At 32.2% G+C, this 25,278-nt stretch overlaps 1 protein-coding gene across 1 annotated transcript; it reads left to right on the top strand.

The window, feature by feature from the left end:
- The first annotated feature begins 340 nt into the window (after positions 1–340).
- Positions 341–19,574, top strand: LOC139502093 (uncharacterized). Its single transcript, XM_071291449.1, has 9 exons — positions 341–522; positions 6,142–6,896; positions 7,420–7,531; positions 8,291–8,380; positions 9,284–9,586; positions 10,211–10,312; positions 11,240–11,338; positions 12,291–12,392; positions 16,357–19,574. The coding sequence occupies exons 2-9, from the start codon at positions 6,210–6,212 to the stop codon at positions 17,151–17,153; spliced, it is 2,292 nt and encodes a 763-aa protein (XP_071147550.1). The 5' UTR covers positions 341–522; positions 6,142–6,209; the 3' UTR covers positions 17,154–19,574.
- The last annotated feature ends 5,704 nt before the right edge of the window (positions 19,575–25,278 follow it).

Here is a 25,278-nt window from a genome sequence, read left to right as displayed (position 1 = left end):
TAAACTGATGTAAAGTTTGAGTACAGAACTTCTTCGTACTAAAGTAATATTTTCTGTGTTTTAAAGTAAAGTTGTGTCGTACTATATGTGAACGAAATACAAATAAGTGTTTACAAGAAGATACAGCTTCAGTAGTTGGTTTATACTTAAATGTAAATTACGCCAACCGCTCTTACTGTTTAGGTGTTCCGTCTTTTATCATTTTAAATACATATTTAATTTATGTATGCTAAATCAACTCATAAAGGATCAAGGAATAACCCCCATCTAGAGCCTCGTACAAACTGTTTTACTTCCGATGATTATTTTCCAATACAGGAACAATTACATTTGAAAAAATAAAACATAACACACTTTTTACTATTTGTGCGTTTAAAAGTTTTAGTTTAATTCATGGTTAAGCTTTTGTCAGTAATTCTTAATCTTGTAAATTGCAGTGTCAATGTTTATGCTATTAAGTCGAATGATATATAAATATGCTGTTTCCTGTCTCCTGTTGGAAAATTGGATACATGTAAATAGGTATGAAAAATCCTTTTTTCTAATTCTTCGTCAATTTATTCCTCTCTGCACCCATAGTATAAAATTTGTTTATCAACGTGTGGTTCGTTGAATCTTCATTGGTTTAAATACGATTATGACGTCGATTTTTTTTTGCTATCATCTGAATTTCATATTGTGACGGCATACAAAAAGGTGACCATGCCTGATGACGTCACATATAAAGAACGCATTTTTTGCAGATCATTCGCAAATAAGGAATACGTTTGCTTGCATATTGTTTTTCAAATAAACACAGATTCTTCCACCAAATCTCGTGTAATACGATATTTATCCACTCTCGACAGTTAAATTTGAAATATTTGAAACGCTCAGCAAGCTTCGCGTTTCAAATTTGAAAATTTAACTGTCTCAAGTGGATAAATATCGTATCACATTCGATGCAGTGGTAGAATCTATGTTTAATTGAAAAATAATTTACGTAGACTATATAAATGATATTAAAAATAAACTTGAGTTGATGGTGTATTATCAAAAATATTTTGATATAACAATGTCCATTATTTTATCAGACTAGGCATGCTAATTTTGGTTGGTAGTTAAACAGGGGACATTATACAACAGCAACGTAAAAAAATGTTCAGTTTCATCATGTTTCTTGATGATGTTCTAATATTTGCAAACAAGCTTTAGATAGATTTAATGGAATCAGTTATTATAAAGAGCAAGATTGGGAAACCTTAACTTGATTATAAAAATTGTATTACTCATATCACTTGCAATATCTAAGCTTAACTCACACCACATCTTCCTATATCTATTATGTATGTCATTTACTCTACTTATGTAATAAAATCTTATGCAACTAAATACAACGAGATATTAACAGGTTTTTTTAATTGAATGGTGGTACTCCAAAATGTAAATTGGACGTTATTCAAAAGTCTCCTAGAGATGGGGGACCCAAAATGTTGAGTAACAACTGACCTCCTTTCGTATTTTATGGGTAGACAGATATCTGTCAGATCATGAATTCAAATGAAAACATGATTTCAAATATTTTCCCTCTTTTAGATTTATATATTTCTATGTTGTGTAGTGTGATCTATTGTTTGTCTGTCTGTTTGTCTTCTTTCTTTTTTAGCCATGCGTTGTCAATTTACTTTCGATTTATGAATTTGACTGATTCCTTGGTATCTGTCGTCCCTCTTTTATCTTCCATGAGTAAAAATGGTTGGTTATCATGTTAGCGTGGTGTATAGATATAGACGATACCGATCTGTTTATAAAGGGAACATAACAATTCTGGTACACACAAAATGTTTTTAGATACCACATTGAAAAAATATCATGAAATAAATCAGGGAAAATCAGTCAGGTTGTTATGTACCGATCGAGATGTTATAGGATATGGGTTAAGCACGTTGAGCTCATTGGGTGTTGGCAGTGCTAAATATAGCTTGTCCGAAACATACATTCATAATTATATAGATTATGTAGATAAGGCGTCGCTACAGTAAAATACAAAAGCAAATAAAGACAAGAAATCAGCAGTTTGTATTTCAAAAGTCCAATATCTTAAATAAATAGGGGTGATATATGCATAACTGCGTGGCAATCTGAGAATTCATATGAGATAAAGTTTTCTACACTTAGATTATGTTCAGAACAAAATCACAGCAATTGCACTAACATAGTATCCGTATTTTCGAACCTGTACCACAGTACTTACTATTGGGCTATTGCTATCCACGTTGATTAACAACCAACCAGCAGAGATAGGGAAAGTGAATAGTAATTACACATAAGGTAACAATTTTCATAATTACCTTTGTACATTTTGACAACAAATTCAAATGTATTATCCGGGATTTTCGAGATAAAACATTTGTAAGTTAATCTGAAATGTATAATAAACAAACACGAAGAAACACAAAAGCTAGGGCTAACTAATTTTTGATATGACGAAGACACAATCTTTCAATTGGTTAAATTACGGTTTGGATCTGGCATGTCAGAAGCTCCTAGCAGTCCTTTATTAATGGATGTGGAACTGTTTTCTTGCTTAATCATTTTTTTTTAATTTTTCTGACATCGGACTAGGACTTCTTTTAAACTGAGTTTTACTGTGTGTATTGCTGTGTGTGTTTTATGTTACATTGGCTGCATGCTAGAGGTATACGACGGGGTAGGGGAATTCTCCGCCTCATCTCTTGACTTACATTTAGAAATTAACAATGAGTTAGTGGAAAAACAAAACTTTACGACAAAAATAATGATTCAAGCTTCCCATTTGTGAACTTTCCATTTATAAGCAGCTACATTTAAGCAACGCCTGCAGAAGGAGTATATATCCCCCGATTGACACGATATTCCAGATCTTTTATTTCCTATCTTAATTTCCTCGATACAGGGTTACTGCTAACAGGGAAGCATTTAAACAAAAAGTTTAAAAAGATTAAGTGTATTAACCCTTCGTAAAATGTACGGACAACATCACAAGTTCGTTGACCTTAATGGAATATCGGTTTCACAGATGATATCGGATATGTGCCTTAAGTATTAACTACAACCCTGTTCCCTTTTTACGAATCTGACCTACCTATAAAGATAAAGTACTGGGTTTATAATAACCAAGCAGTACGACGCGTGCCATATGTGGAGTAGGGTCTAATTACCCTCCGGAGCACCTGATATCACTCCCAGTTTTTGGTGGGTTTTGTGTTGCTTAGTCTTTAGTTTGTGTCTTGTTAACAAATTTTTGTCTGTTTTTCCTTTCTTTTTAAGCAATTACGTTTTATTTTCGATTTATGACTTTAAAAATTCCTTCTGGTCTGGTCGCCCTTCTTCAATATCTTACAAAATATGTTATACCTCTCCGATATTTATTCGCCTATCGAAAGTCTGACGCTGTAGGCTTTTATCAGTCTAGTATGATTTTAAATTTTAGTTCATTTATATGTTTATTAGACTAGTACATCTTGAGGGTCCAACTAAAGCCCGCTTCCGTGTTTTGTATTTTGTCCCTGTGTTTAAGATCTATTAGTGCGATTGGCTGCCTTCTGATCTGTGGTCGGGTTGTGATCTCTTTGACACATTACCAATTTTCATTCTCAATTTTATCGGTAGAAATTGAAAATGTGGGTTTATTGCCAGTAACACTCAACTATTCATGAGAGACCAAAATGACAGGGAAGTAAGCAAGTATAAAAAACTAAACGATCTTCAACTAAGTCAACTTGTTCCACAAGATCAAAATAGTCGTAACCCATAAGTTTGTGACATATTTGAAAGGAAGCATTAGCCAAATTCGCTTTAAGATTCAGAGATATGAATGAATGATGTCATCACAAGTAAAACAACAAAACTACAGAACTCCGAGGGAGAATTAAAACTGACAATCCGTAATCAAAAGGCAAAATTAAAAGCTCAGACCATAAAATGAATGGCAAAAAACCGTCATTTTTTTTTAACTTGGTACAGGCAATTTCTTAGGTAGAAATTAGAGAATTGAACCTCGTCTTATAGCTAGCTAAACCTCTCACTTCTATAACAGTCACATACAATTCCATTACATTGACAACGCTGTTTGAACAAAACAGTAAGACATACATGTATAATAGGAACAAATGTCAAAAACATATATAGCGGTACAGCAGTCAACATTATGTAATTAATCATTATAAGGCATAAAATAAGTTACAAAGAAACAAGTATACATTTCAATTCAATTTTGTAATTTGTTTAAATAAAGTTTTCTTTTAAATATATCGCTATTAGAAGAAATACTTGGAGGACTTTGTCATTAGAGTTCCAATATGTAATACGATATATATCGGAAGATGTGATGTGAGTGCCAATGAGACAACTCTCCATCCAAATAACAATTTAAAAAGTAAACCATTATAGGTTAAAGTACGGCCTTCAACACGGAGCCTTGGCTCACACCGAACAACAAGCTATAAAGGGCCCCAAAATTACTAGTGTAAAACCATTCAAACGGGAAAACCAACGGTCTAATCTATATAAACAAAACGAGAAACGAGAAACATGTATGTATATATATATACGAGTCTAAATTGAAAACTACGTTCAAACCTATGATTGCGTTGGATAAAAACCGCAATTTTTATACGTGTGCATGTCAAACAAATTTCGTTGTAGAAGGGTCTAAAAACAGCACAAACAACATTTTCCAAAAGACCAAAAAAAGTGAAAAAGTATATTTAAACAAAACGCATTTGACTAACAGGTCGAACAACTGATGTTCTTTAACCCTGCTGACTGCCATTGACGATTGCTAAATAAAATTGATCACAAGATGTAAAAAAAATGGATCTTAATATGAATTTAATACGTCACAGAAAAAAAAAATATTTGTTAACTTGTGGCTACGATGTTGTGCCACAAACATTCGGTGTCAATATTTCTTTAGTACACCAGATCTAGATTTCGACAATATATGTCTCTTCAGTGATGTTAGGGATCGAAACGGTATTTGGAAGGCCATATAATTTACTCTCAATTTAAGATTGACTCTTGAATTTTAGAGACAATATAGGATGAACGGATCATATAAACCGGAGGGGAAATATGATACATGCCCAAACAAAAAATATAAACGAGTCTAAATTGAAAACTACGTTCAAACCTATGATTGCGTTGGATAAAAACCGCAATTTTTATACGTGTGCATGTCAAACAAATTTCGTTGTAGAAGGGTCTAAAAACAGCACAAACAACATTTTCCAAAAGACCAAAAAAAGTGAAAAAGTATATTTAAACAAAACGCATTTGACTAACAGGTCGAACAACTGATGTTCTTTAACCCTGCTGACTGCCATTGACGATTGCCAAATAAAATTGATCACAAGATGTAAAAAAATGGATCTTAATATGAATTTAATACGTCACAGAAAAAAAAAATATTTGTTAACTTGTGGCTACGATGTTGTGCCACAAACATTCGGTGTCAATATTTCTTTAGTACACCAGATCTAGATTTCGACAATATATGTCTCTTCAGTGATGTTAGGGATCGAAACGGTATTTGGAAGGCCATATAATTTACTCTCAATTTAAGATTGACTCTTGAATTTTAAGAGACAATATAGGATGCACGGATCATATAAACCGGAGGGGAAATATGATACATGCCCAAACAAAAAATATAAACAAGTCTAAATTGAAAACTACGTTCAAACCTATGATTGCGTTGGATAAAAACCGCAATTTTTATACGTGTGCATGTCAAACAAATTTTGTTGTAGAAGGGTCTAAAAACAGCACAAACAACATTTTCCAAAAGACCAAAAAAAGTGAAAAAGTATATTTAAACAAAACGCATTTGACTAACAGGTCGAACAACTGATGTTCTTTAACCCTGCTGACTGCCATTGACGATTGCCAAATAAAATTGATCACAAGATGTAAAAAAATGGATCTTAATATGAATTTAATACGTCACAGAAAAAAAAAATTTGTTAACTTGTGGCTACAATGTTGTGCCACAAACATTCGGTGTCATTATATATAAACAAACGACAACTACTGTACATCAGATTCCTTTGTTCCTTTCTTTCAAACTTTAGATGGGAATTTCCAAACTTATTTGCAAACTTGTCACTTTAACTTTTTTAGATAAATTCTCCCTGACGTCATGTTTTGTAGGAGGAACAATCTATAATAAATTACACGCACTGTTATAAATGGCTCCACAAGAGAAAATCAATTACTTCAAATTAGTGGCTCTCATTGCTGATATCGCATGTCTTGTTATCTGGCAGTATATAAGGGAAAATATTCTAGGAAAAGATTCTTTTGAAACATTTCTCAATAAGAAGAAACATACATTGGTGCACTTGTATGAAACCTTACCATGTTGTGAATGTATAGTTAGTAAGAAGATAAATGGAGAAAGACTAGTCTCAAGGAAACAGTTCCTCGTATTATATAAATCTATTGACCGGAACAAGGTTTATTACCACAACAAGTATGCTTGCAGAAAGTTGACACAAATTTGCACATGTAATTATTCTGCGAATGACAATGTAGATGTCAAAGTTGTTGATATCACACTTGCAAACTATATCATTAAAAGGTGTGGGAAACGCGAACAAGGGGTAGACAATTGGATTGAACAGATAAAAGACGTCCGAAACAAAATATTCCATCTATCTGATATACAAAAGATAACAGATCACAAATTTAACAGGATATGGACACAATTAGAAGGATCCATATTGGGAATAGCAAATCTAATGGGCAGTGTATACGTAGATGAAATTGAGAAAAAGATTTTACAAACAAAGGAACATATATTTATTTCTTCATATATGTTGAAGTATGAGAAACTTTGCTGTGACTACTGGAGAAATAAATGCGCTGAATTTGAGGTATGATTAACCATGTTCTGTATTCGTTGAATAAAACGATTAAATTTCAAGCCTCAGTTAAAAGTCAAATTTTCCAAATTAATCTTTTTATAAATTTTAATAAACTTATCATAGAAACCATAATTGAACTTTTGTTTTTATGCCAGACGCGCGTTTCGTCTCCAAAATACACATCAGTGACTCATGAATAAAAAAAGGTTTAAAAGACCACATGCTAATAAAGTACGAAGTCGGAGAGCATTGAGAACCAACAATTCCTAAAGATTTTGCCAAATACAGCTATGGTAATCACAACATTCAACTTGAAATCGATTGCCACGTTGTCCATAAACAAACATGGGATTATCTACACGCTTTTCCTTATATTTTTGTCTTGTGTTATAAAACGTTAAAAGTCTCTGGTTGATATACAAGCACACCCAAATTGATAGCAATTGATTTGTATTATATTTGAATATGATATTCAATTTTTCAAAAAATTATTAAATTTTTGTATTTTTTTTTAATTAATTTTTTTATGAAGAGAGCTCAGATACAGGTTTTCGAAAAGAAAACAGAGGCTCTACACATGAAAGATCCTAAAGTGTTCAGTAAATCCATGGAAAAGGATTGTCAGAAAACCATGGAAGAAATTCGTAAATATGTTGATTTATGTACTTAAGATTTCGACAATGTCCAGGTTACAAAGGTGGGGTATTCTTGCCGATGGTACAGAAACCAAATGAAATGGTTGTATGTAATGATAAATAACCTGTGACGTTGAACAATACAAAACACACATAAACATATTATCATGAAGATACAAGTGACCCTGAAAGGATAAATGTAAATCAAGTCAACCGGTGAAAAGAATAAAACATACACATACAAGGGAGCAAACCCAACATTTCAGTAAAACCATCGTGCTGTTATCCATCACATTTGTTGTAAACACTAGTAATGATATTATCATCATTTATTTTGACCAGTTCCCACAAATGAAAAAACAACAACGAAACATGTATTTCTAGGTAAACTGTTAACCAACTTCTTTTCGCGGATACTTAATTTCGCGTTTACCCGTCCTAGATCACTTTGCGGCTATTTGATTTCTCGATTTTCTGAAGTTCAATAAATAAACTCATCATAGATACCAGGACTAAATTTTGTATATACGCCAGACGCGCGTTTCGTCTAAAAAAGACTCATCAGTGACGCTCAAATCCAGGAATGATCCAAGTATAACATATTCGCGACGATGAATATTGGCATTATTTTTCTACGCGCGAAAGTCGCGAAAATAAATCGCTCGCGAAAATAAGTTGGTTTACAGTATACGACTGTTTTATGAAAGAATATATGTATGTCTTGCAAAACATTAATTGTTACATCATTCATTACTTTTATTTGGACAGGAAAGTTTAGAACTTATGTTAACAACATTAATATACTGATCAAGGTATTTGGAAAGACCGAAGATGTGAACACATTATTAGTGAACGAAGGTATGATGATTCAGGAGTGATTAATCCTTTGCATCTTTTCCCGTTTCAACAAATTTGATCTATTTCGGTAATATCCGCATCCGTGTTACTTAGTCTTCGTCGTGTTTTTGTTGTTATTATTTCTTTTAGAAGTATGAGTTTGGATACCTTTTTTGATAAAGTATTAATAAAGAAGTGGCTAACATTCTTTTCTTGATTCATGGTAAGAAAAACAATAAGGAGATGTGATACGATTGCCTATCGGAAAACTACCCACTAAAGTTCATATGAATTGGATGTAAGCAAGTATAGTCAACCGTACTGTCTTCAAAAATGAGAAAAAAAATATCCCAGCATAGTCGTTTTTATTTCCCCGACATGCAGCAAAATTATGAAACAATCCTATTGAGAAAACTGACGGCTTAATAATTAGCAAAACAATTTGAGAAAAACAAATATGCCAGATATAAACAAATGACAAACCCTGAATTACTAAACTAACAGCTCCCAGTTTCGGAAAGCATATTAAGAATATAGACATTTGTGCGAGCGCTCAACCCGGCCTATCATGGAACAGTTTTGTAACAGCACAACTTACATGTAAGAACAAACTATAGGACGTGGCAGAGAATATATCGATCCCTCATCCCTTACACCAAAAAAGACACAAGTAAAGATCTCAGAGTACTCAAAATTACTTACATCTAGTTAAAAGTCAATAACAACATAAAAAAAGAACTTGTGTTTAAGACCAGTGCACACCCAACGTCAAATGTATTTAGTGTAAAGACGCCAATAACAATCAGAGAAGAACATGACCTTCTGCATTGCCAAAATATAGGCATCGACAGTGGTACCGCAAAGGTACATGAAACAGTATGTGTAATATTTACTTTGTTTTTAATATACTGATACATATTTTAGACATCCAGAGAGTACCCGTTTTCCTACAACTTGAGTTACCAGCTTCATGGTCCAGAACGAAAGTTTTGGAATATCTGGAGGAAATGAGAATAAATGAAACGTCTGATATGAATTTGAGAATTATTGCAGTTTCTCCAGATGATCTTAACTTGTATTCAGAGATAGCAAAGACTGTTCTAAGTAAAGTTGATCTACTAAAAGATGAAGTCCAAAAACTATTGTCTGGAATGCTTTTAGAGGCGGTGATTAACTCAAAAGAAAGTGCTGAAGTTGGTTTTAATGTAACAATACCAACAATTACAGGTAATTCTTTTTCCAATGCAGGGGTTACTATATTAAATCACATGGCATGGTTTCAGATGTAGCACTTTTTTCAAAACGTTTCAATATTTGCACAGGACTTAACATATTTAGGTCTGATAAACAAAAATGTGTATGGTATTATAATTGCACTATATGTATATATGTTTAAAGAAACAAATTATCGAACAGCATAATATGTATTTTTGAAAGAAGCATACTTCTGTTGTAAGAACTCCCTGGTAATGAAGCCAACAAACAACAAAACGTTCGATAAAACGTTACAAATATATGTACACAGGGTGAACAGTTTTCTGCAGTTTTCACTAGTCAAAATACAATAATATTCGACGATGTTTGTGCTCTATGTAAGTAGAGTCAATCCAGTACGACATATAGTCACATATTGAGAAATCTGGCGAAAAATTATGATGACATTAAATGGCTTTAGTTCTATTCATGTAATAACATGTTGCAACATGTGTGATAAAAATTATCATTTTAACCTGCTAGAAGAGCCGCGAAACTCCTCAAGAATTATGTTTTTGATAGATTGCTTTAAAGTTACTGATTATTTGAATTTTTGCCTGTTAACCATACATAAGAACCCTAGTTGATATATTTTAGAAGAGACTAGTCAGATAAATAGTGACGATGAACATGGTCAAGCTGAACAGCCCGACCATCACTCGGCTATTCATGATTGCAAAACAGGAACAGAATTTAATGGTATGTAAACTAGTAAACCAGTATAGAAAACTGGAATATCTCAATAATTTGCTAGATCATATATACAATTTGTAGTTGGCCCGTCATTTAAACTTACACGGCTAAAAAGTCACCCAGCGTATTTTATTTTTGGTAGATTGTACTTACAGGGACACTAGCAGTCAAATTCATATTAACCGATTTGACTCAAATTCTCATATTTGTTTTATAGCAATTAAAAAACACTATAATAAATTATTTACAATGCATAAGCTGTATAATATGTATTGTCTTTTCGGTCGTATTTTAGTTTAGACGCCATCTAATTTAACCATTGAGATGACCCCTCAAAAAAACCAAACGGTCACATAACGCAATATAAACATAAACAGAAATATAAATAAATATGTGGACCTCAAATTATTTTTCTATATCAGTTTGATTTCCAAATTAAGGTTAAAAAAAATAATTTTCTATTTAACCCATAGAAAAATGATGTTTTGTCGACGATTCAGTCAAACAAATGATTTACCTTTGATTCACTTTTAATTTGCCATTCTTTTCTTTAATTAGCATAACACGCATCAAACATGCATAACCATCCCGAGCTAAGGGGTTAAATTGAAGTTCACATGAATACGGGTTCAATGAGGTCAAATTATTAACGTGCAAGTGAAAAATTTATTATCGATGTTTCTTAGCTTTTTTAGACAAAATTTAACCATACTGGCTGATAATAGCGAATTATTATTTCACTCTTTTACTTTCAATAATGATTGAACAAAACATCATATTTTGTTTGGGATGTATCTCAGTAAGTGCCCCTGTAATAGTTTATGTTACTTTAAAATGCCACAGTACGTGTAAAGAGACATGGTGACAAATATGAAACATTATAAATTTTTGCCTTGTAAACCATACATTAGAACCCTAGTTAATATATTTTAGAAGAGACTTGTCAGATAAATAGTGACGATAAGCATGATAAAGCTGAAAAGGCAGACCATCCGGCTATTCATGACTGTAAAACAAGAACAGATTTTGATGGTATGTTAAACTAGTATACTTGTAAAGAAAACTAGAATAACTCTATCATTTGTTAGATCAGATATAGTATTTGTAGTTGGTCCTTCATTTAAACTTACACGGTTAAAAAGTAATCGAGCGTAAATTGTTTTGAAATATTTTACATACAGGGGCACTAGCTGTCAAATTCATGTTCAAAGAGTTTACTCAAATTCTCATATTTGTTTTAAAACAATTCAAATTATCTATCCAAATTATAATAAACACTATTATAATAAATAATTTACAGTGCATAAGATATATAATATGTAACTTCGTTTCGGGTGTTTTTTTAGTTTAGACGCCATCTAATTTAACTAGTGAGATGACAAAAAAAATAATCACATAATGCAATATAAACATAAACAGAAAATTAATATAAATAGAGATGTGGACCTCAAATTGTTTTTTCTATATCAGTTTGATTTCTAAATTAAGGTTAAAAAAACACTAATTTTCGATTTTACCTATAGAAAATGATATTTTGTCGACGATTCAGTCAAACAAATGATTTACCTTTGATTTACTTTCAATTTTAACATTCTTTTCTTTAAATAGCATAACACGCATCAAACATGCATAACCATCCCGAGCTAAGGGGTTAAATTGAAGTTCACATGAATAGGGATTTAATTAGATAAAATTATTCACGGGCAAGTGAATAATTTATAATCGATTTTTCTTAGCTTATAAAGACAAAATTTAACCATACTGGCTGATAAAAGCTAATTATTATTTCACTCTTTTACTTTCAATAATGATTGAACACAAAACATCATAATTTTTTTTTGATGTATCTCGTTGCTAGTGTTCCTTTTATAGTTTATGCTACTAAATGCCACAGTACGTGGGAAGAGACATGGTGACAAATATGAAATATTATGAATTTTTGCCTTGTTAACCATACATTAGAACCCTAGTTTTAATATTTTAGAAGGAACTAGTCAGATAAATAGTGACGATGAACATGATCAAGCTGAAAAGGCAGACCATCCATCGGCTATTCATGACTGTAAAACAAGAACAGAATTTGATGGTATGTAAACTAGTATACTTGTAAAGAAAACTGGAATAACTCTATCATTTGTTAGATCAGATATAGCATTTGCAATTGGTCCTTCATTTAAACTTTCACGGTCAAAAAGTATTCGAGCGTATTTTATTTTGATATATTGAATTTACAGGGGCACTAGCTGTCAAATTTATGTTTATTGATTTTACTCAAATTCTCATATATTTTTTATAACAATTCAAAATATGTATCCAAATTATGGAAAAACACAATAATAAAAAATCTGCAATGCATAAGCTATATGACTGTCCCTTTGGTATCTTTCGTCCCTCTTCTATATAATATGTAACTTCGTTTCGGGTGTATTTTAGTTTAGACGCCATCTAATTTAACTATTGAGATGACCCCCCAAAAAACTAACGGTCACATAACGCAATATAAACATAAACAGAAATATAAATAGAGATGTGGACCTCAAATTATTTTTTCTATATCAGTTTGATTTCCAAATTAAGGTGAAAAAAAATAATTTTCGATTTAACCCATAGAAAAATGATGTTTTGTCGACGAAACAAATGATTTACCTTTGATTCACTTTTAATTTGCCATTCTTTTCTTTAATTAGCACAACACGCATCAAACATGCATAACCATCCCGAGCTAAGGGGTTAAATTGAAGTTCACATGAATACGGATTCAATGAGGTCAAATTATTCACGTGCAAGTGAATAATTTATTATCGATGTTTCTTAGCTTTTTTAGACAAAATTTAACCATACTGGCTGATAATAGCGAATTATTATTTCACTCTTTTACTTTCAATAATGATTGAACAAAAATATCATAACATAATTTTTTGATGTATCTCGTAGCTTGTGCCCTTTAATAGTTTATGCTACTAAATGCCACAGTACGTGTGAAGAGACATGGTGACAAATATGAGATATTATAAAGTTTTGCCTTGTAAAACATACATAAGAACCCTAGTTAATATATTTTAGAAGAGACTTGTCAGAAAAATAGTGACGATCTACATGAAAAAGCTGACTTGTTTGTTATGATTGTCACAACACTGAAAGCGAATGAATACTAGAATTTTAATAATCAAAGCGACACGAGTGACGTCAGTTTTACAACAGGAATAAACTAACCCTTGTGTAACACTTGTTTTTATCTCTATTTTTGTGATGGGTTCGTGTGTCTCATTTCTATCTCGCATGTTTTATTATTGATGTTTGTTCGTATGTTACTTTTATTCCTATTATGAGCCGGATTTTCATTTGATCCCTTGTTATAGCTCATTGTTAAATTGAATGTAAAAGTGTATGTGCCTATATGTGTGTGTACTTACTTACTGGTAATCGTGAACGAATCCATGTTGTGAACTGGGTCAAGTTTAGCTGAACTACATCTTTATTTAATTATCCTAGATCCAACTTGACGGTTATTGTTTATTGTGTTGTTAAATTCAAGATTTATAGAATTGTAAATCAAATGAACTGAAAGTGTTTCAGGTTTTTTTTTATTTTTTTAAATTGTGTCTACTCAACATGCTCAATATATAATTGGCATGGGTATCACCATTTTGAATTAACGCAACAACTTGAATTCGACGAGTTGCTATCTCTAATACAACAGCATCGATTGATCAGATATTTATTGTGTAACTATATTTTCTAAATGCGTCAGAATTGAAAAAAAACATGATAGTATTCCAACTCCGGCTTTATTTGGATAATATCTATGATGAACTACATTCACTCCATTGAGAACGTATTGCTTAAATGAAATTGATCTTTTGAAAATAAAACACCGAAAGAGTGAAAAAATATATTTTAAACAAAACGCATATATCTGTTTTGTTCACGCATCGTTGTAAATATAACGGAATTTGATGAGACTGTCATATAAGTGACAGGTTTAGCGCTATAAAACATGGTTTAATCAACCATTTTCTACATTTGAAAATGCCTGTGCCAAGTCAGGGATATGACAGTTTTTGTCAATGCGATTGATGTGTTTTGTCATTTGATTTTGTCATGTGATTAGGGACTTTCAGTTTTGAATTTTTCTCCTAAGTTCAGTATTTTTGTGGTCTAACAGATCGAATACCTGATGTTCTTAAACCTTGCTGACTGTCATTGACGATTGTCAAATAAATTGATCACAATGTGTAAAAAAATGAATCTCTATATGCATTTGATACCTAGTAAAAGGCAATAAATCTGCGGCATTCTTTTGGTCTTTTGGAAAATATTGTTTGTGCTCTACAACGAAATTTAATACGTTCACGCTTATAAAGATTGCGGTTTTTATCAAACACAATCATAGGTTTGAACATTGTTTTCAATTAAGACTTGTACAGTATATATATTAATATATATAACTCGTCTAAACATCAACCCAACAATGTTAGATCTGTAAATTTGCTTTCGCAAATTTTTGGTTCTTCCCTCGCCGGGATTCGAACCCATGCTACTGTGATATCGTGACACCAAATCGCCTGCACTGCAGCCGTCCCGCTAGACCACACGACCACCTGGGCTCTCAAAAAAAGAGCTTTCGTTGCTATGTGTTACCTTTCCACGTCAGTTTTAATCTAGCGGCGTACTACAGTACATGATATATAAGGCATGAAGATGTTATTGTTACAGATCAGCTAAATTATCTATAGTAAAGGATCCTACAAATTAATGTAAGATACAGTCACAGAAAATAATTATATTCATAAGTACGTCTGAGTCAGTGACAACCCTACAACTGATGTATCCATCGGATCGCCATCAATGATGGTGATACATGGCTGTGTACATAATGTATATACAACTCGTCTAAAGATCAACCCAACAGTGTTAGATCTGTAAATTTGCTTTCGCAAACTTTTGGTTCTTCCCTCGCCGGGATTCGAACCCATGCTACTGTGATATCGTGACACCAAATCGCCTGCACTGCAGCCGTCCCGCTAGACCACACGACCACCTGGGCTATATATATATATATATATACATACGAGTCTAAATTGAAAACTACGTTCAAACCTATGATTGCGTTGGATAAAAACCGCAATTTTTATACGTGTGCATGTAAAACAAATTTCGTTGTAGAAGGGTCTTAAAGCAGCACAAACAACATGTTACAAAAGACCAAAAAAGGGAAAAAGTATATCTAAACAAAACGCATTTGACTAACAGGTCGAACAACTGATGTTCTTTAACCCTGCTGACTGCCATTGGCGATTGCCAAAAAAACTGATCACAAGATGTAACAAAATGGATCGTAAACTAAATTTAATACTAAACCGAAAAAAATTAACTTGTGGCCACGATGTTATGCCACAAACATACTGTGTCCATATTTTATTAGTACACCAGATCCGGATTTCGACAATAAATGTCTCTTCAGTGACGTTAGGGATCGAAACAGTATTTGGAAGGCCACATAAACAGTACCCTCATTTTTAGAAAAAGTACCCTCACTTTAGATAGACCCTTGAATTTTAAGAGTCAATATAGGATGAACGGATTATATAAACCGGAGGGAAAATATGATACAAGCCCAAACGAAAAAGTATAAACGAGTCTAAATTGAAAACTACGTTCAAACCTATGATTGCGTTGGATAAAAATTGCAATTTTTATACGTGTGCATGTAAAACGAATTTCAATGTAGGAGGGTCTAAAACAGCACAAATAACATATATATATACTCAATAACCTGTTAGTTAAAAATAGCTATAGCAATGTTTTAACATAAGGAAAGTAAGCATACTGGTAAATAGAAAAAACTGCAAAAAGAAGCCTATTGTCAATTTATAGAATTTCGTAAGCAATTCGTCTATGTGTATGTCACTCTTTGTCCACACCTTTTATACTGGTATCAAAACTTTAGCTTACACAGGTGCATTTTCTCCTCAATTCTGATACTTAATATTAGTTATATATATTAATTATTTATTTCATAAAATACTGGTCTGTTTTTATTTTTCCAGAATCTGTACGATTTAAGTCATATTTCCAGTTTGATATTAGTCGGCGACTGAGGTTACAAATAGAACCAATTCAAAATAGTCTCATAAGTGATTGTGTTATCAAAAATGATCATTTGGTGTTTACTGATTATTTCAACAACATATTACATATCTACAATATAAATGGGAGTCATTATCGAACTATCAGATTGTCAAATCATCCGAAATGTATTGCAGTAATAAAAGAAAACGACGTCGCTGTCTCGTTCAATCGAGATATAGAAATTATCGATATCAACACTGAACAAGTAAAGAATACAATTGTTACGCGTGGTGTTACTAGTGGTATATCTTATCAAAACAAACTGATGTATGTTGTAATTGGTCACCGGACAATAGATGTAATGAAAATAACGGGAGAAATATTTCGATCCATTCATTGCCCTTTTCAATCACTGCACATAGGTTTATCAACTGATACCGACAGTTTGTTTCTTACCGATCCCTTAACTCTTACCGTATACTGTTGTGACTTGTATGGATCGGTCAGATGGAAGTTTTCCAATGTAAAGATGCCAATGCCGACGGGAGTTACGACGGATGATAATGGTAATGTTTATATTGTTTGTAATAAATCGAACAATGTTGTAGTGGTATCACCTGATGGTAAACATCATAAAGAATTACTTACTGAGAAAGATGGACTGCAAAAGCCAACAGGAATATATTATGACAAATCGAACGACTGTCTGTTGGTGTGCAATGGAGGGACTTGTGATGCATTTCTATTTAATGTTAAACATTCAGTTAAAAATTAATGAATGTCATTTTAGTGAATGGGTAAATTTAACATTGCAATTTAATCAGTCTTACATTATTGTTATACTGCGCTGTATGTGACATGCTTTTAGTTAGGTACATGTTTTGTTTTTTTAACCCATTCACATTAAGGAGATAATACGTGTAAAGGAGCTGAGTTTCTATGAGATTTGTGTATCAGTTAATTAGTAGTAATTAGTTCTTATAGCATTGTAATTATACAAAGACTTCAGACAATAAACTTTATCAGTTACTGTCTGATATGGCATTTTCATAACATATGTTCAAAGATGCTTCAATATTTTCTTTTTCTAAATTTAAAAAATGTAACATTTGTGAAAAGTCACGATGCGTGACAATTATTTGTATCGCTTTGACTTGGATTTATTTGTTGTTGATTTGTTCGATTTATGATTTTTTAAAGAATATCTAAATGCAATTGCTTCTTTTTGATTATTAGGGGAAAGTTTAAATTACATTGCTGTTTTAAATGACTGTGTACAAGACTGTAAATGTTTTAATTACTGTTTATCGTCCAGTTTTAAAATCAAAAGCAATATAAATATATTCATATGTGAATGTTTTTTTTTTAAATAAAACCTGCTTTGAACTATTACCACACTATACAAAACCAGTTTTTAAATGTTTATGTGTGCAGACGGTGTCATCTTTAGCGGACATATTATTATAATTTCGAGCTAAACAGAGGCGAGACATTTTTTGGGGGTTTCGAGACTATAAATCCGGTACACAAGGCAAACATGTTGAATGACAATTCTACTGAAAAACGGTTGTAATTGGGATGTTGTTGTTTCGATGTTGAAAATATAAAACAAAAATGAATTTTGTATGTACTATATGTTCATTATATAAATCAATCTTAATCCGATTTGAGAAATAATTAGTATCGAAAATTGTAATTTTAAATTTGATGGAATCAACATCAGAATAATAGGTTCCCTTCAGTCTTCATTATAAGAAGCCAATGGAATACGAGCTAGTAGAATAATAGGTTGCCTTCAGTCATCATTATAAGTAGCCAATGGAATACGAGCAAGTAGAATAATAGGTTCCCGTCAGTCATCATTATAAGTAGCCAATGGAAGACGAGCTAGTAGAATAATAGGTTGCCTTCAGTCATCATTATAAGCAGCAAATGGAAGACGAGCTAGTAGAATAATAGATTTTGTTGCCTTCAGTCATCAATATAAGCAGCCAATGGAAGAGACGAGCTAGTAGAATAATAGGTTGCCTTCAGTCATCATTATACGTAGCCAATGGAAGACGAGCTAGTAGAATAATAGGTTGCCTTCAGTCATCATTTTAAGTAGCCAATGGAAGACAAGCTATACGAATAATAATTTGCCTTCAGTCATCATTATAATCAGCCAATGGAAGACGAGCTAGTAGAATGATAGGTTGCCTTCATTCATCATTATAAGTAGCCAAGGGAAGACGAGCTAGTAGAATAATAGGCCTAGGTTCCCTTCAGTCGTTATTATAAGCAGCCAATGGAAGACAAGCAAGTAGAATAATAGGTTGCCTTCAGTCATCATTATATGTAGCCAATGGAAGACGAGCTAGTAGAATAATAGATGTGGTTGCCTTCAGTCATCATTATAAGTATCCAATGGAAGACGAGCTAGTAGAATAATAGGTTGCCTTCAGTCATCATTATAAGTAGCCAATGGAATACGAGCAAGTAGAATAATAGGTTACCGTCAGTCATCATTATAAGCAGCCAATAGAAGACAAGCTAGTAGAATAATAGGCCTAGGTTGCCTTCAGTCATTATTATAAGCAGCCAATGGAAGACAAGCAAGTAGAATAATAGGTTGCCTTCAGTCATCATTATAAGTAGCCAATGGAAGACGAGCTAGTAGAATAATAGATGTGGTTGCCTTCAGTCATCATTATAAGCATCAATGGAAGACGAGCTAGTAGAATAATAGGTTCCCTTCAGTCATCATTATAAGCAGCCAATGGAAGACAAGCTAGTAGAATAATAGTCTTTGATGAAGGAAATGTAACGCTAATGCGCAAATCACATTATTGTTTTTCTTCCAATTATTGGAAATGCAATTTTTAAACCGTTATGCGCACGCATAACGGGAATTTTTTCTGTTTTCTATGCGTTTCGCGGACATTGATGTATTCTGTTCGTCTTTCCAGTTTTTAAACCCGTAGAAATGTTCATGACATATGAAAGAAATTAAATTATCAATCAGATTTCTCATATTTTCTATTTAGAGGGTGGTGCTAGGCCCAAAATCGTAAAAATACAAAAATTAAGTCATAGTGAATTCGAAAATAGAAGAAGTTTGGCAAACCAACATAACACTAGAGAGATAACGACTAGAATCCTTCGGTTAATTTGGAACCGACATATATCGTTACAGCAGAAGCATACAAAAAAAAAACCCAGAAGGGTTGACTTGTTTGAAAACTACAACCTGAAACCTAAACAAAATTAAAAAAATTACATATGTATTGTGCTAAAATCGGCATTTGAAGAGTATAATAAGATTTGATTGTTCTATGTCATCTTTTAACAGAAGTTGTTACTGGAGCTGACAATATGTATGTGTCCGGGTAGAACGACCTTTAATAAGAAGTTTGAAAGCTGTAAAGTTTCATTGGTTTTCTGCAGTTTAAGCTCAAAGATAAAAAAAATTTCGATATGTAGACCAGTGACTTTTGAAGATTACACCAGTGTGGTGCTAATGTTTTTCGGTCTCATACCAGTCTTTTTTTTACCTGTTATACTTTGATAAGTAAGATAAAGATTTTCCCACCAATTATAGATTTCATTTAACTCCTTTATTCGTTTTGTACTTTTTATTGATTTTTTTACTTTTTTATGTAAATGTTTTTTTGTAAATGTGCAAATTTTTTTTTTACAAGATAAACATTCAGATTGAAATATAAGTTTCCCCTGAAATCGATTTAAATACAAATTTTGTCTAACCAGCTAACTGTATTCATTTTGATATATAATGATGTGGCTCTTTGTGTTATAGACAAGCGACATGAAGGACAAGGTTAACATCCAATTTTACATTCTGTAGAGATATACCTAAAATAACTTCGTACTTCATATGGCCTTATTTTTTTGGGATTCGAGCGTCACTGATTAGTCCTTTATAGACGAAACGCGCGTTTTGCGTAAATAAAAAAAAACCTGCCAGTGGTATCTACGATGAGCTTATTTATAAGCTATATTCTCTTCATACTTTGAACGACAAAATAATTTTATATCTCTACATGAGTAACGTTTACATGTTGGCGTCAAACGCACAATTCTATGTCAGATTTAATGTTTATTAACAACCTCATTAATTACTTTCTTATTTTTGTATTTTATTGTTTGTGTCAAATCCACCCATTTGGTCCCAGTACTTATAATATTTCAATAAATTAAAAATAGAAGCAATTAATGTGGTTGTTAAATTTGATATACATGTATTTTTTTCTGTTTGCTTCTTTGTTAGATAGGTATTTGTTTTTATTGTGATTTAAAAGATTAGAACACACTAGGGACTGCTGCATCACTAATTATGACTGTTTTACCCGTCTGCATCACGTATCGTTATCGATATAATGTATTATGATGCGACTGTCGTGCACGTGTGAGGTTCAGTGCTAAACAACCAGGTTCAATCCATAATTTTCTACATCATAAAATGCATGTACCAAATTAGGAATATGACAGTTGCTATCCATTCATTTGATGTGTTTGAGCGTTTGGCTTTTCTATTTGATAAAGAAATTGGTACTTGTTATTTAAAAGATAATATAATAGGGTTGTGTGGTATATATATTCAACATTTATAAACTCTAAACTTCTGAACTTTAATTCTGTTCTTTAATCTTCATTCTATGTCTTTAACATAATTCAATTTGGCCGCTTTCAAAGTGTATGTATACTGATATTGGTTCAAGGTAATGTATCTAGAGTTGTAAAATAAAGGTAATCCCTAGGAACAAGTACGAAAAGAAAACAAAATAGCAATGGGTATGATATATCTGCATAAAAGAGGCGTGATTTGTGAAGCAGCAGTTTTTTACAAAGTGCAACTTTAAACAAATACCTAAATATAAAGTTTTATGTATATCTTTTTAACTGATACAAATTGTATTAAGTGTTTATTATGTCAAAACATAGTGTGGGCAAATGTTGGATTAGATTCAAAATGCAAGAAAAGAAGACAAATTACCCAAGCTGTTCCATGAAAATATTTTTAGAATACAAACAATGATAAAATTCTGTTAGAGAGAGGATTTAATCAACTATATAAAAGTTTAAGAAAATATATAATATTAAATTTGAATTTGTTTACAGATATGCAACCCACAAAAAGAGCAAACGACTTTAGATTAGTTGCATTGATAGTTGATATTGCATCCCATATTATTTGGACATATATAAGAGAAAAATATTTTTTGCAACTAGGTTTTGAGTCCATTCTGAAGATAAAAAAGGAAAAACACAAATTGCATCACTTTTATGAAACAAGTGGATGTTGTGAATGTTTGTCAGATATAATAAAGGGAGAAAAAATAATATCAAGAAAGCAGTTATATTTATTATATACATATGACAAATATAGAACATGCAACTAATCGACTAATTAAATGATAGAAAGGCCACGATTTCATTTTTGGAGGATAGAAGGAGGATACTGTTGATGCATGATTATGAAAAAAGAAGATGTGGTATGATTGCCAATGAGACAACTATCCACAAAAGGCCAAAATGACACAAACATTAAAATTTATAGGTCATCGTACGGCCTTCAACAATGAACAAAGCCCATACCGCATAGTCAGCTATAAAAGGCCCCGATAAGACAATGTAAAACCATTCAAACGATTTTCCTCACTTTAGATGGATATAGGTTATAGAAGACTTGTCTGTGTTTACCAACTATACTTTCTAGCAGTGAGGCTACAGATATGAGAGGGACATTCAAACTCAAAATTCAAAATTACTGACAACGCCATGGTTACTAAAAGCAAAAAACAAACAGGCAAACAATAGTACACAAAACACAACATAAAAAATAAAAACTTGTGTACATTCTTTCTTACACCAACATACATTATTTTAGTTGTCGTAGTATCTGTAATCTGAATTAGTTAATCGTAAAACTTAAGTTAGTTGATTTTGAGAAAACTATTTACAATACCAGGATTATAATTTAGTACGCCAGACGCGCGTTTCGTCTACATAAGACTCATCAGTGACGCTCAGTTTACAAAACACAGCTATATTCAATTGGTTCATTCATAAACCATTATCTATGAATTAACCAATTTTGTATCAGAAATTTCACCTCAGGCGTATATAATAAAACAATCGTTAAAACGACAAAATGTGGGATAAACCAAATGTGACAAAGTTATGAGTAATATCTAACAACTTTTTCAACGTGAATGAACGAGCATATCAGTTAAAGACCAATAAATGTAAGTAGAAGATAAGCTCATATATATATATATATATATATATATATATATATATACCGAGGAATCATCGAACAATTTAAACAAAATTATTCCGTTTGTCACAACTTATAATCCGCGAGATTATGACATTTTTAGTTTCATGCGACAAATTGAAACAAATTTACACAAAAGTGAAAGAATGGACAAGGTCTTACAGAAAAAGAAGATTATCAACAGCAAAAGACAGTCGAAAAGTCTGAAACGATATTTAACATCTTCAAAATTTGACTTTAATGAAACTGTGCCAATTGTAAAAAAATGTACCGATAAACGATGTATGACTTGTCCAAATTTAATAGAAGAAAGTTCAATTTATTTCAAAAATGGAAAGCATTTTACTGTGAGGCAAAATATGTCTTGTAAAAGTTCAAACGTCATCTATTCTCTCATATGTTCAAATTGTGAGGAATTCTATGTTGGAGAGACAAAAAATGAACTGCGGACTAGAATGACTTTACATAGACAGCAAACCAACCATGAAGATTTAACACTCATCAGGGCAAACGACCATTTCCATCGTTGTTCTAATGGACGATTTAAAATATTTCCATTGTATATGGTCAATCGTCAAAATGATTTTCTCCGGAGGAAGAAGGAAGAATTATTCATAAACATTCTCAACCCGGGATTAAATGATAAATGATATTCTAATTTTAACGTAACATTTTAAAGTCTTAAAATGACATTAGTAGTCTCCCTTGTATTTGTTAACGTCATACTATTGTTAACGTCAATCAATTGTTTTATTTATATACAAGTCACATTACCTGAAGATCTGCGGAAGCAGTGAAAGTACTAGTAAAAACAGTGATGCATTGAAACCGTTATTATCTTTTAATAATTTTCTTATATATATATATATATATATATATATAAAATGAATATCGAAACCCAAGGAAAATTCAAAATGAAAGTTCCTTATCAAATATATTATTAACATGATTAATTTATATATTTTTGTGAGATCAATTTGTAACTAAAACTTGTGTGTGAATCGTCAATGCACTTGAAGCATAATGCGTGACAGGAGTCTTGTATAATGTGTTATATCGAATAATCTCGCTATATACTTGTGTTTTGGATAAATTTTAATAAATACACATGTACCTTTCTGATCAACATTGAAAAACTGAAAACCTGTCCTCCTTTACTTGTCTGTTTTATACAAGTCTGAAGGTTGTATGTTCGTAATTAATAATTCGGAAGTTCTAGGAGCATATATTTTGAATGTCACATAATCTGGACACGTAAACAGTTATCAGCTCCACCAACACGTACACGTAACAAGAATGACACAGACAACACATCATATTAAAGTGTTGAATGCACTAAAAGTTGCAGTTCTCGTTATTATTTGAACATTGATTTTTGGATTGTAACTTGAGTTAAACGAGGCAAAAGTATGTTTTATATTATTGGACACACATTTTGTCTTTTCAGTTTTGATATTAAAGAAAAAAAATAATGGCTACATTAAACCTGAATAGTAAAGGACTTGGGATATTGTAATATAATCATACAGTCAACAATTTTATTTCGCTGTTCAACAGTCATACATATCTCAAGCGAAAACAAATCCGGATCACAATCCAAACCGCAGGAACCACATTAACTGAAAGAGGGAAACAACAGAACAACAGAAACAGGAAACTACAACAAAACAAAACGGACTATTTGATACAGTCATTTAAGGAAATACTGTAGGTTGTACCTGATGTTATTGCTATCAAAACTTCCCGCTTATATGACAATGTTAAAAATATCGTTCAAATGACAACATAACATGACAAGAATAAAGTACAATTAAACGCAAAACACTCAGAATAGATAACTACATACATAGATAAGGTAATAGTACATCTCTCCATTTAAATCACAGATCTAAAATTTAACGAAACAACAGACACGTCATCCTCTGCATCATATTTAGACTTATACTGTAACGTTTATGGGTCATCGTAATTTCCCCTTTTTCTATTTTTAGGTACTATATAAAACTATGGTTGTCCGGTCACTTTTTCGCGGGGATCGTTTTTCTCGTGCTTGGAACTCAATTTCCAGACTTGGATATTTAAACCTCGTCAAAGCAGTTTTCTTTAGATTGGGGAAAACTTTTGTCCTGGTAAGTTATACTTTAAATTTCATTTCATTTTGTATTTTGATGTTTGACTTAAATACTTATTTCTTTACATTTCTTTTCGGTCTTGTAGTCAAACAGCTCCAAAATATTAAATTACGTTTCCGTTCCAGAATAAATAGAGGGAATTGTACACTAGCTAGATATTTTATGATTTCGGGTTTATAAAGAAATGGAGTTCATTTTGATAGTGATATTTAGACAGATGGTTAATCCGAGGGGTATTTTGGAGTAACGGTCGTCAATCTACGGAATTGTTCGTGCCTTACTCTGAAATAGAATTTTGTATTATCGCATGTTTTGGTTTTGGGTCTTGAACTGGTCAATGATATTGAAAAACGTTTTCAGACAGTGCTGTGGTTGGACTGAAAATTAAACGGGTATAGATAAATGCGATGTTTTTTTTACTGGATCGAATTTTGTTTCCTAGTCATATAATAATGAGGTTCATGATCTAGCCTAACAAAGTCGGTGGGAAC

This window comes from Mytilus edulis, chromosome 13, assembly GCF_963676685.1.
Source record: "Mytilus edulis chromosome 13, xbMytEdul2.2, whole genome shotgun sequence".
NCBI lineage: Eukaryota > Metazoa > Mollusca > Bivalvia > Mytilida > Mytilidae > Mytilus > Mytilus edulis.
The sequence above is the reverse complement of the archived record's forward strand: the minus strand, read 5'-3'. Positions and strand labels throughout refer to the sequence as shown.

Coding starts and splice junctions, on each gene's coding strand:
- LOC139502093 (XM_071291449.1), top strand. CDS start 6,210: ATGGCTCCACAAGAGAAAATCAATTACTTCAAATTAGTGGCTCTCATT. Junction 7,532..8,290: donor GAAAACCATGGAAGAAATTC/GTAAATATGTTG, acceptor TTATTTGGACAG/GAAAGTTTAGAACTTATGTT. Junction 8,381..9,283: donor CACATTATTAGTGAACGAAG/GTATGATGATTC, acceptor TACATATTTTAG/ACATCCAGAGAGTACCCGTT.